At 49.6% G+C, this 13,217-nt stretch overlaps 1 protein-coding gene across 1 annotated transcript in view; it reads left to right on the top strand.

Moving 5' to 3' along the window:
• The window catches only part of SOX5 (SRY-box 5), a 587,891-nt gene that overhangs the window by 380,971 nt on the left and 193,703 nt on the right, over positions 1-13,217 (top strand). Inside the window, exon 7 of the mRNA XM_015412682.1 lies at positions 9-129. Coding sequence (XP_015268168.1) covers positions 9-129 — 121 coding nt within the window. The remainder of the gene's footprint in view (positions 1-8; positions 130-13,217) is intronic.

Raw genomic sequence — 13,217 nt, 5'->3', positions numbered from 1 at the left:
TTCAGCAGGTCCAAGGTCAGCTGCCACCTTTAATGATTCCAGTGTTCCCTCCAGACCAGCGGACTCTAGCCGCGGCTGCCCAGCAAGGATTCCTCCTCCCTCCTGGTTTCAGCTACAAGGCAGGCTGCAGTAAGTCAACTTGCAATTTTGTTTTCCAGGCTGGGGTATGAGCAGAGGGGGGCAGAGTTTCAGAGTGGGCTGGCTAGAGCCGATATAGATTTGGGGACCAAACGGAGGTAAGAAATGTCTGTATGCTGTTTCAAAAAGTCGTGCAGAAATGAATTATCAAAAAAAAAATCTTCTTAGCTCTGAGCGCCAATAGAATCCTGTTCATGTAGAAATGAAAGTGTGCCCCCAATTGCCATGCACTCTCAGTTGGCACAGGGTACATCTTTCTAGGGTCGCCAGGAGGGTTGAGGAGGCACACTCCCATGGGAGAATTCTTTTTTAAATGCCACCTCATATACGTACCGGCAGTTCTTACAGGAAGTGACAAAGGGTAGCTCTAGGAATCGTCAGAAACTCTTTGGTAAAACCGTAGGGTTTCCAGCAGTTCCTAGAGCTACCCTTTGTTACTTCCTGTAAGAACTTCCAGTAACCATAGAGTTTATGGCAGTTCCTAGAGCTGCCATCTGTCACTTCCACTAAGTACACAAGGCTGCATTTAAATTTTTTTCCCTTTGCTGCTCCAGACAGCAGCAAACAACATGACCGGGTGCAGGGCGTCCTTGCCCCCACTGGGGGCTTATGTAAGCCAAAGATGAGACACACCGTGCTAACTTACGTCACAAATTCTCTACTGTTATGTAATAAAAATGAAATATAGCTTCACTAAAGTTAAAGATAGGGCCACGGTGGCTCAGAGATTAAGATGCTGAGCTGCAGATTGGAAGGTCTGTAGTTCAGCAGTTCGAGACCTGAGTGTCGCGTGACAGAGTGAGCTCCCGTCTCTGGCTCCAGCTCCTGCCAACCTAGCAGTTCGAAAGCAAGAAATTGCGAGTAGACAAATAGGTACCACTTCGGTGGGAAGGTAACAGCTTTCCATGTGCCTCGGTGTTTAGTCATTGCCGGCCACATGGCCATGGAAAAGTCTTCAGACAGCGCTGGCTCTTCGGCTTGGAAACGGAGATGAGCACCGCCCCCTAGAGTCGGAGTCGGCTGGCTTTCAAGCAAGGGAAATCTTTACCTTTACTAAACTTAAAGATACTTATACATCCAATGCCTAACCCTCCTGGGTATGTGACAAGCTATTTTGAAAGCATAAATACCGTTGAGAAGAACATCTGCTCCACCCTGAGCTAATTCCCAGCCACCACAACACCTGCTGTCCTAAATAGCAATTAGACTAGGAATCAATCCCAAAACACTGCTGGGGGCTTTCATTTATTTCCCCCCCCCATTTGATTTACTTCGTGTATATGCTACCTTTCTTCCCAACGGGGACCCAAAGCAGTTTACATCATTGTCCTCTCCTCCGTTGCATCCTCACAACAGCCCTGTGGGGTAGGTTAGGCTGAGAGTGTGTGTCTGATCCGTGGTCACCCAGTGAGTTTCCTTGGCAGAGTGAGGATTCAGGTTTGGGCCTCCCAGATACTAGTCCAACACTTCAACCACCACACCATGCTAGCTCTCACTGATGGTGTGGGGCTTCTGGTATCAGTGATTCATGGTGCACCCATTCGCTACGGCAGCTGTGTTGCGTATGTAAATCTGCATCAGCAAGAAGTATCTACAGAAGACCTTCCGCTCCTCTCCTCTCCTTGGGACATCAAGTGTCTCATTCTTCTGCAGGCATTGCACATGGAGACTACTGTTATTGCTTTGGGTTTGGGAAATTCGGGGAGATTTGGAGGTGGCGCCTGGGGAAGGGTGGAGTTTGGGGAGGGGAGGGACCTCAGGGGGGTACGGTGCCATAGAGGCCATAACTCAAAGCTGCCATGGCCAAGCACTCGGGTTACCAGCTCCGGGTTGGGAAATTCGGGGAGATTTGGAGGTGGAGCCTGGGGGAGGGTGGAGTTTGAGGAGGGGAGGTACCTCGGGGGGGGGGTACAGTGCCACAGAGTCCACCATCAGTGCTGCCATTTCTCCAGGGGAACTGATCTCTGTCATCTGGAGACTGGCTGGAATTCCACGAAATCTCCAGAACCCACCTGTAGACTGACAACTATCAGGGAAGGAGACGCGACAATGTTTCATTTCATTCCCCCCCCCCATACATAAACATAATCTGAAAGTGTTCTGTCTAAGATGTTTGAGAGCATTAAACCCCCAAACAAATGGATTAGATTTCCTTTGAAGCGGCATGCCTATCTCCTTGCCAAAAGCAGGCGTTGTTTGAGATGCCCATCCTGCCCCCCCAAAAAAACTTAACACTGTTACAGGGGAAAGAAGTCCCCCCCCCCTAAAACAGCCTGCTGTCTATTTAATGAAGAGGCTTAATTTGTCCCCCCCTTTTTTGCGAGCAACTTCGAAACAACAGGAAAGTCCCATTAATCTCAACGGGAGTTCCGCGCATAGATCAAGAGTAGCATATGCCACTCAATTTATGGGCTAAGAGAAAGCATGGGAATCCTTATTGCCGTCGAAGGTTGAGAAGTGCAGCCGATTAATCCTTGAAGACTTTGCTTGCAAAGGATTCCCTCAGTGTGTGTCTCTGTGTGTATGTGTGCGCGTGGGGGACGATTCTATTTCGGCTTTATATAGAACCTTTCTGTGTCCCCGTCACCGAAGGTTATTGAAAAACCAGGCTCGGGGTGTGGGGGAGGGACCTGAAATGTCTTCATTTCAACAAATAGATTTATCTTCATCCTGGATTTCATAAAACTGGTTTCATTCATTTCCGCTTATCTAACTCTTCTGACATCAGTTTCCTATCTGGCTATCTGAGGCCCTCTTGTTCTGTCTGTGGCTCCTCTGTTTGGCTTTATTATGTTCGCATCAGTGTATCATTGACTCCACTCATGAATTCGGCAATTGTTTTTCATTTGTGTGTGTGCGTGTGCGCACAAGTGCTCTGTTCGCCGAACGAGCCATTGGATTCATTTTCGAGGCGAAAATGGACCGAGCTGGCGAAAAGTCTGTTCCGATGTGCTAATCTTCAAGGCTGAATGTTTTCTTATTGAACTTCACAAATATCATAAAAAAGGAGTCATAGGTGTTTCCCTTTGGTAAACGGGAAATGTGCAAAGATCACGGGGGGGTGGCGGGGTGAGACACATGGGGATAATACAAACTACAGCCCCACTTTCCAGTTCAGATTCGAGGCTAAAAGCTACCATTTTCAATGGGTTAGTAATTTTCCCCACGAGCAAACAAAGAAAGTGAATGTTCTGCGTAGAGCTATTCTCTCTCATGTCTGCTGCTGTGTTGGCCTCTTTTTTCCTTCTCACTCCTTCCTCTTCTTCCTCCTTAGCCACATGAGTGAGTTCAGCCAATCAGAGATCACCACAGAATGGCACTGCCAGTGGCCATCATATCTGGCTAAACGATGATGTCTCTGAGAACCAGTGGTTAAGTGCATGGACTCTAATCTGGGAGAACCGGTTTTGATTCCACACTCCTCCACTTGCACCTGGCTGGGTGACCTTGGGCAAGCCCTAGTTCTGATAAGAGCTGTTCTTGAAAAAGAGCAGTTCCTGTCAGAGCTCCCTCAGCCCCACCTACCTCACAGGGTGTCTGTTGTGGGGAGGGGAAGGGAAAGGAGTTTGTAAGCCGCTCTGAGACTCCTTTGGGTAGTGAAGGGCGGGGTATAAAACCAATCTCTTCTTCTTCTTCTGAGAGCAAGTGAAGGCAATGGCTAGTGAGGGCAAGGATACTTATTAAGTGAGCACCTTTTCCCAAGGAGTGCCAGGAAAGGGGAGCAGTTTTTCCAGCGTTACCAAAAAAAAAGATCCTTGTGATAATTTTTTCATGGGGTGCCGCACAAGACGATGAAGTGTTTTATAAAGGGTGCTCACATTGCTTACAGACACAAAGTGAACACACGAACACTTGAAGCTGCTTTATACTGTCTACGACCTCTGGTCCACCGAGATCAGTATTGTCTACTCTGACTGGCAGCAACTCTCCAGAGTCTCAGGTCGAGGTCTTTCACATCATCTACTGCCTGCTACTTTCAACTGGAGATGCTGGGGACTGAACTTGGGACCTTCTGCATGAGGAGGAGGAGGAGGAGAGGGAGAGGAGTTAGGTTTTAGACCCCACTCTTCACTACCCTAAGGAGTCCCAAAGCGGCTTACAATCTCCTTTCCCTCCCTCTCCCCACAACAGACATCCTGTGAGGTAGGTGTGGCTGAGAGAGCTCTGAGGGAGCAGTGACTGACCCAAGGTCGCCCAGCTGGCTTCATGTGGAGGAGTGGAGTATCAAAGCCGATTCTCCAGATCTGAGTACGCCGCTCTTAACCACTACACCAAATTGCCTTCTACTACTGAGCAACAGCCCCTCCCTAAGTGGTGACTTTCTGTGGTATGCATATAACTACGTGGCAAGCCAATCATCTGTATCCCCCCCGCCGCCACGTGTTGGGAAGTTTTTAGCCACACTTTCACACCTGGTCCAAATTTGAGGGATGAGGGAAATGGTAGAAGATTTCTACCCGGTCAACTGAAAAACTTTTTATATGGTGTAGTCACTCCTTCCTCTTCTTCCTCCTTAGCCACATGAGTGAGTTCAGCCAATCAGAGATCACCACAGAATGGCACTGCCAGTGGCCATCATATCTGGCTACACGATGATGTCTCTGAGAGCCAGTTTGGTGTAGTGGTTAAGTGTGCAGACTCTAATCTGGGAGATCCGGGTTTGATTCCCCACTCCTCCTCATGCAGCTGCTGGTGTAACCTTGGGTCAGTCACAAGTTGTCTCAGAGAGCTGTTCTCCCATGAGCAGTTCTCGAAAGAGCTCTCTCAGACCCACCTACCTGTTGTGGGGAGGGAAAGGGAAAGGAGATTGTAAGCCACTGAGATTTCTTTGGGTAGTGAAGGGCAGGGTATAAATCCAATCTCCTCTTCTCTCCTCATCATGAATGGGTACCCATGTTCACCCACAGTTAACAGTGTTCAGGTCAATTTGTCCTGAAGGTTGCCAGGTAGCTTGCTTGGGTTTATTTTTATGGATGATATGCAAATGGCCATAGTGAACCAACTCTTCCTTTCCTTACCCTTGTGTAGACCGGGGAAACACTGGACTTCTTGAACTCCATACTGTAGCTGTATCTCCATTATGGAGACTTCTGGCGGTGTATCCATTCCCTTCCTCAAAGAAGGGACCAATGATTCACACCACAGAACATGTAACTTGAAGCCATGCTGAATATCAGCCACGGCTGTATTTGCAGGCCTGGAAAAGGTCAAGAATCCATCCCATTAAACATATCTGGCAGATTCAGTTAATCTCATGTTTAACACAGTGTGACATTCTGGGTGTATGTGCGTTTGTTGTTCAGCTGCAAGTTGTCTTTCAGTGGTAGGACGGCTATGGGGCGCATCAACATCCCTCGGGTTCATGTGACATCGCACATTCTTGTCAGCTCAGACATGGAAAAACAAGCTAGTACCATTACGAATGCCACGTCAGAGAGAGACAACCGTTCTTGGTCCAAGTTTCCCAGGCATGTGGCAATCAGAGGGAGCCCCAGATTTTTGCTGCGTTAATCATAGAATCATAGAGTTGGAAAGGACCTCCAGGGTCATCTAGTCCAACCCCCTGCACAAGGCAGGAAATTCACAAATACCTCTCCCTCCACACCTGCAGTGACCCCTGTTCCGTGCCCAGAAGATGACAAAGAAACCTCTAGGATTGCTGCCTGATCCCAAAATGGTGATCAGAATTTCCCTGGGTGTGTAAGAATGGGCCACAAGAACTAAGCACTGAGGCAACTCTTCCTGCCCTCCCTCTCATGATCTGCCCAAGTTCACAGAATCCACATTGCTGTCAGATGGCCATTGAGCCTCTGTTTGAAAACCTCCGAAGAAGGAGAGCCCACCACCTCCCGAGGAAGCCTGTTCTACTGAGGAACCGTTCTAAGTGTCAGGAAGTTCTTCCTAATGTTTAGCTGAAAACTCTTCTGATTTAATTCCAACCTGTTGGTTCTGGTCCGACCTTCTGGGGCAACAGAAAACAACTCCGCACCATCCTCTAGATGACAGCCCTCCAAGTACTTGAAGATGGTTATCAAGGGTTGCCAAGTCGAATCTTCTTACGAAACCGGGCCTCCAAAGCGGGGGTTTACCCGCCACCCGCCCCCACTTGGCAGCCCTATCATATCACCTCTCAGTCATCTCCTCTCCAGGCTAAATAGACCCAGCTCCTTCAACCTTTCCTCATAGGATGTGGTCTCCAGACCCCTCGCCCTCTTCATTGCTCTCTTCTGGACATGTTCCAGCTTGTCTATAGCCTTCTTAAATTGTGGTGCCCAAATTTAAGGAGGATACATTTAAGAATGGAGCTCCCTCTCCTCCCCAGAAGCCTTAATAGCCCACACTAGTCAGAGCTTGGAAGATACACGGGGGCAGCTCTGGTTAGCACTTGGACGGGAGACCCCCCAAGGAAGACCTGGTCTGTCATACAGAAGAAGACAATGGCAAACTGTCTCTGCTCATCTCTTTCCTCAAAATCCCCATGAAGTGGAACTTACTGGGGTCACCCACAATCAGGGGTCATTTCATAGAAAAGGAGCTAGGGGAACTCATTAGCATAACTCATTAGCATATGCCACACCCCCTGACATCACCGGAAGTGTGTCATAAGGCCACACACCCTGACATCACCGGAAACGTGTCATAAGGCCACACACCCCGCCCCCAACGGTCCCGGCCGCCACCGCCGGCCTTGCAGCTCCACTGCCGAGCCCCATGGCGGGAGTGCAAGAAAGCCCCGCGAAGGCCCTCCCTGGCCCCAGGCAGGCAGGGGTGGGGAGAGGCAGGGAGGAAGCAACTTACCCTCCCTCTTCTCCTGCCTCCTCCTGGCTGAATGAGGGCCGGAAGCGGGGCGGCCGGAAGCAGGGGGTGGGGCTTCGTCATGTCCCCACCCGAAATGACCTCTGCCCACAAGTCAGCTGCACCGTGTCAGGGCTAGTTTTGGGCAGGTACGCACAGGAACGGAGTTCCGGCTGGCTTCCAAGTTGGCCACACCCAGCAGGAACTCATTAGCATAATAGACCAGACCCAACAGCAGAAACTCATTAGGATTGGCTACATTAGGGGTCTAATGTGTGGCCTAACATGCAAAGGAGTTCCTGCTACAAAAAAGCCCTGGGTTTGGACAACAAAGAAGGTAAACAGAATAAGAAGCAAAAGGTGGGTGTGGCGGGATGACAACACTTCTGGTAACATGGGGGTTGTGGCCTAATATGCCAATGAGCTGTGCTGTCAGGGGTGTGGCCTAATATGCTAATGTGTTTCTGCTGTGGGTGTGGCCTATTATTCTAATGAGTTCCTGCTGGACTTTTTCTACAAAAAAAGCCCTGACCGTGATAATGCACTTTACCCTATGGAGCTCCCCCCACATCTTTATGGATCCAGTGATGTTTTAATTGGCAACAAGAGGTGGGATCCAAAAGAGTTATGTAGGTTTGGGGAGTGGGGGCATGGCGTTTTTGTGAAATTTTTGACCTTTTTTTTGTTGTTCGTTTGATTGGAAAGAAGTAGGCTGCTGCTCAGATTTTTTTTAAAAAAATCTGCAAACTTTTTGTAAACGAGCAGGTCCACTACTGTATCAAGAGAGTGTTAAAAGACATGTGAGGAAGGGTGAGGCAGTAGACGTTATATACTTGGACTTCCAAAAAAAAACCCCACCACCAACCCTTTTTGACACAGTTCCTCACGAAAGGCTCCTGAGAAAATTTAACAGTCATGAGACAAGACAATGGGTCCTCTGGGAGATTCATAACTTGTTAAATAACAGGATGCAGAAAGTAGAAGTAAACAGTTCTTGTAATTAATGTTAGAAATGGCTTTCACCATGGAGTTTTTTGCCCAAACTCTGGAGTGTCCCCACGTCGCTGACATGATGATGTCACTTCCAGCACACACTGGACGTGATGTCACTGTGCTGCTGGTGACAGAGACCTAGGCTTCAGTTTGCTACTGGTAAGTCCCCCCTCCATGCCATGCCAGTTGCCGGATGTCAAGCCCGCCCTGGCCCCTTCCATGGCCGTGGCGTCCCAAGGGGGTCCGAAGGCTCTGGAAGGTGAGGCCTGTTAAAGAAGAGGGGGAGCGCTGGGGCCTCAGATGGGTAGGGGACGGAGTTTAATGGCACTCCGTAGGTCCCTCTACCTTCGTGCATCAGCTTCCCAGCTTCTCAGCGTCCTCCCTGGACTCCTTCTCTCTCTGGCAGCGTCAGGTGGTTCCGAGCACGTCCTTCCTCCCCAGCCCCTTTGCTTCCCTCCCCTTTATACCCAGCTCCCTCTCCCAGTCCTGCCTCCCTGTGATTCCTCCCAGCCCCGCCCCCTATGATAAGCTCCGACGCCGTCCCTACGGCCTGGGTGTGGTTGGAGCTATGTCGGCAGCAATCCTGTTGGCCTGGGGCCGCACCGCCACCACCGGCGTGCGGGGTCTCGTGCGTTCATGTGTTCGTCGTCAGCTTCTCCCAGGCGCTGTCGGCCTCTCTTGCTGCTCCTCGAGGCTCTTCGCTCTGTAGTTGTACTGGCCCAGGCTGTTGTGCCCCGTCGGGGCTGATGGGGTCTGGCATTGCGAGGCGTTCCTGGTCTGTGGGTCTCCTAGGTGAGTTGGTGGTCGTTGGGGTCCCTGAGGGGTGTGGGTTACGTCCCGGGACCCCGGGACCGGGACACCGGAGGATTACCTGGCAACTCTGTCTTCACACTAGGATTGCCAATCTCCAATTGGCAGTGGGGGATCCCCGTCTTTTGCAGCCTCCCCACTGCTGGCCAACCAGCTGGTGGGAGGAACCCCCCGCCCAGAGCATGTGGATCAACATGCCTACATCACCCGGAAGTGATGTAGGCATGTTAGTGATGTGGAGGGGGGTGACGCTCTGGTTCTGGGGCAAAACTCTATGGTTTGAAGTCGATTTTACCGTAGAGTTTTGCCCAAAACCCAGAGTGTCGCCCCTAAGTTCCCTACATCACCCGGAAATGATGTAGGCACGTGTGTGACATCACTTCCAGTGATGTTGGCATGCCGGGGGTGATGCTTCCAGCTCCGGCAAATCAAAGGGAGCCAGCAACCCTACTTCACACAGTGTACACTTAATTTACAGAAGTCACCGCCACAGGGTGTAATGATGACTGAGTGGCTTTAGAAGGAGATTAGGCAGTTTCAAGGAAGACCGGTCCTTATTCCCAGCCTTCTGGATAGAGCTGGATTAAGACATGCTGAGGCCTTAAACTATGCGGAGTTTAAGAAGCCTTGCATTTCCAAAAAAAAAAACCCCAAAAAACAAAACAGAGTAATTCAGAATCTCAATAAAGTTTTGGTGTTTCGAGGCCCATCGGAATCTAAGGATCTAAAGTGCAGTTTGTTTGTTTGTTTGTTTGTTTGTTTATTTCAACTTGCTACCCCGCTCGAACCCCCCAGGGGGTCTCTGAGCGGCTTACAGTTAACCGTTATCCCTTACCTTTGGCCACATATATACTGGGGTGGGGACTGTCCTAACAGCACCCAGTGGAGGGACGTTATTCGATCCTCTTCCTTCTGGAACGGCTCGTCGGCTCGGCTTCTTCTGGCTTTTTTCTCCTTTTTAAAAAAAATCCGTGATCTTTCCGGTGGCGGTTTCAGCGGGCCTCTCAGGCGTTCGGTGTCAGTGCTGTTCCGGCTCCGTCCATGGAGGCTCCGCCGTGCCTGCGCCTTCCACGCTTCCAGTGTCTTCCTGGCTCCACCTTTCCACCAACATCCGGACCCTCATAGATGTTGCACCTCAATCGCCATTTTTTTCCGCCGCTCTCCGTCTGCTGCTCGCCGTTTACTTTCTTTATGTGTGAATCTAGTTCTGCTTCTGAATAGGTCTGTCAGCCTCAGGCCCGTAGCCAGGATTTTGTTTGTTAGTTAGGGGGGCATTTAAATTGTGAAGAGGGCAGTTAAATCACAGTTAATTAAATTAATGTAATTAACCTGAATGCCTGTCTTTAAAGGGGGAGGCTCCGAGCCTGTTTCTAGCAGCCCTTCCTTTCAAGGGACAGGGCAGCGAGCGCATCAGTTCCTAGGAAGAAACGGCTCAGGGGGGCATTTAATCGCCTTCACGGGGCATCGGAATGCCCTTCTGAGTTCCCCTCCACAGGGCAAGAAAGCCTTTCTGGGGGGATTGGATTGTTGGAGATGTATTGAAGGTGCCACTCTGGAGTGCCCATCTAAGCTCTCTTGCCCTGTGGAAAGGAACTCAAAAGGCATTTAAGTGCCCTCTGAGCTGTGTTTTCCTGGGTCTCATGATGCCCACCCCCCAATTCCACAGTGGGAGGAACAGGGAAGCCTGGGGGCAAGCCACAGTGCTCTCACCTCGGCTGCTTTCCGCAGCAGGCAGCAGTGGCCTCTCTTCAAAGATACGGTTCCTGGCATGGCTATCAGTGGGGCAGGGCCCCAGCATGCCCCACTGTCCTTACGGGCCCGGACAGCCTCCGCATGGGGCCTGGACATCTCCCAGAATTACAGCTGCTCCCCAGGCTGCAGAGATCATTTCCCCTGGAGAAAAAGGTTACATTGGCATTATACTCTGCTGAGATCTCTCCCCCTCCCCGAACCCTGCCCTCTCCAGGTTCTACCCTCGCATCTCCCGGAATTTCCCAACCCAGAGTAGGAAACCCTACATTCTGGATTCTCTGGCTGCAGCACTTCCCTTGTTCACAGAGTCAGTTCCAAGGCAGGAGAAAAACAGCCGTGCGTTACGGGATGATCTTGCTGAGTCAGGTGGTACAGTGTGCTGAGTCAGGTGACATCTGCTCAAACTCAGTCAAAGGGGTGCTTTAATGAAGGTTTCAGTCAAGAAGAAGAAGAAAAGGAATAGATTGGATTTATACCCCGCCCTTCACGACCCAAAGGCGTCTCAGAGCGGCTTACAAACTCCTTTCCCTTCCCCTCCCCACCAGACCCCCTGTGAGGCAGGTGGGGCTGAGAGAGCTCTGACAGAAACTGCTCTTTTTCAAGAACAGCTCTTATCAGAACCATGGCTTGCCCAAGGTCATCCAGCAGGTGCAAGTGGAGGAGTGGGGGAATCAAACCCGGTTTTCCCAGATTAGAGTCCGCGCACTTAACCAATACACCAAACTGGCTCTCTTGTCAAGGGCTGGCGACCCCTGGGAACCTTTGGGGGCAGGAGCAGGCATCGTGGGATGCTAAGACATCACTTTCTGTTGTGTAACAGGAAGTATCTTCACTTCCTGTTAGGAAATCAGAAGTGACTCCATGATGTCACTCCTCTCCTCCCCTTCCCACTTATCCTTCTGCTGCACCAGTCAGCAGAAGGGAATCAGAGGTAGGGGGCAGGAGCCCTGTCCCCCCTAGCTTTAAGCTTTGTTTCAGCCACATCCCCTTTGGGGCACGGGGACAACACAGTGGACCAAAAAGTAGTCATATTATGTATTTGTTACGTATTGGCTCACTGAGGATGGCAACGTTTAAAAATCTAAATTTACCCAAAAAAGGACAAACACAGTTATCGACGAAAGATCTAATTACTCTTTAAACTTGGCAGAAATGGGTCCGAGAGTGGACAAGCCAATGGTAATAAAACTGAAATATGCTGAATTTAGCATTCGTCGGTTTTCTGAACAATATCGCCTCCATCCAATTAAAAAAAAAAATTATGAAACTCTCAGTTAATTGGGTTTCTCATACAGGATGATAAAATTAATGTTTAGGATTTAAATACCGTAAACTTCCCCAGGCGCATTTGCTGATGTATCTCTGTTTTTTAGTCCATCACATGTTTCATTGTTTAATGGGTTATCATGCGGGCTGTATTCTAATGCCTCTGGCATATGAGGTCCAGAGCCACGGCTTCTGAGAGGCTGCTGGCTAATTTCAGATCTAAGCATTATCAGCTGATGGCCAGGTCGTTGACAACTGCCAAACCCTAAGCAGGAGAGGAAAAGCCAAATCAGACATCTACCGATTACAAAAAAACTGAAGTTGCCCAAATTATCAAGGCTAACTGGGCCGAGAGAGTTATCCGGATGTACTCATAGGGGTAGCAGCATTTGCAATATTGAGTCTGAAAAGGTAAGTCTAAGAAGAAGAAGATGAAGAGATGAGGACCACCGTCAGGGTTCCTGGGTAAGAGCTGGAGATCTTCAGGAACTGCAACTTTCAAGTAGCAGCTTTTTAAACCTTGGAAGTATGAGTAATCTTTTCTCTTGTGTTTCTCAACAATGCGCTTTTAGTGACCTGTGGTTGGGTAACATGCACATTTATTCAAATTTAATCCAGTTATTAGCTGGTTAAAAAGTAGATGCTTGGCCATTTTTTTAAATCAATCATCTCTACTGATATCTAACAACACTAGGTCAAAACAACGGCTACAACCGATTAAGCGGCAGAGTCCTTTCCCTGTCTAAGAAATGTGTGAATTCAGCCTGCCATCCCCAAGTCAAGGGTTCACGTATTCTTCGATGGCTAAGTGGTTGGGTTTGTGCACACTGAAAAGTATGGTGTGGGAGACAATGGGCAAATGCCATCTGTGTTCTGTGTGTGATGGCCCATTCGTTCATGCAGACCACACATCAGTAGTGTGAGCTAGCTCACCGTTTTTTAGCCTCCGGGTCACACATTTTTGTCTCGGCTCAGGAAGGAGGGCTCCAGAACCAACTAGTTTATGCAGCAGCCAAATCGCTCGCTCACAACTTTAATGCCAGTAGCTCACAAAGTAGAATTTCTTGCTCACAAGACTCCACAGCTTAGAGAGAGCATTGCACATCAGTGGGTAGTTATGCATGTGTGGACGTATCTATAACACAGAAGAACTGAGATAGATGCGGGTGTGTAGCCGTGTTGGCCTGAAGCAAAAGAACAAAGTTCGAGTCCAGTGGCATCTTTAAGACCTGCAAAATTTAATTCTGGGTATAAGCTTTCGTGTGCATGCACATCTGGAGCAGAGGTCCATCAGTGGCTATTTACCACAAGGTATAGATTAGGAAGGAGCTGCGGTGGCTCAAGTGGTTAAGACAATGAACTGCAGGCTGTGGAAGGTCGGTAGTTCAGCAGTTCGAGACCCAAGTGTGCCGCATGATGGAGTGCGCTCCCGTCTCTAGTTCCAGCTCCTGCCAACCTAGCAG

Source organism: Gekko japonicus, unplaced genomic scaffold (assembly GCF_001447785.1).
Source record: "Gekko japonicus isolate JY-2015 unplaced genomic scaffold, Gekko_japonicus_V1.1 scaffold482, whole genome shotgun sequence".
NCBI lineage: Eukaryota > Metazoa > Chordata > Lepidosauria > Squamata > Gekkonidae > Gekko > Gekko japonicus.
The sequence above is the reverse complement of the archived record's forward strand: the minus strand, read 5'-3'. Positions and strand labels throughout refer to the sequence as shown.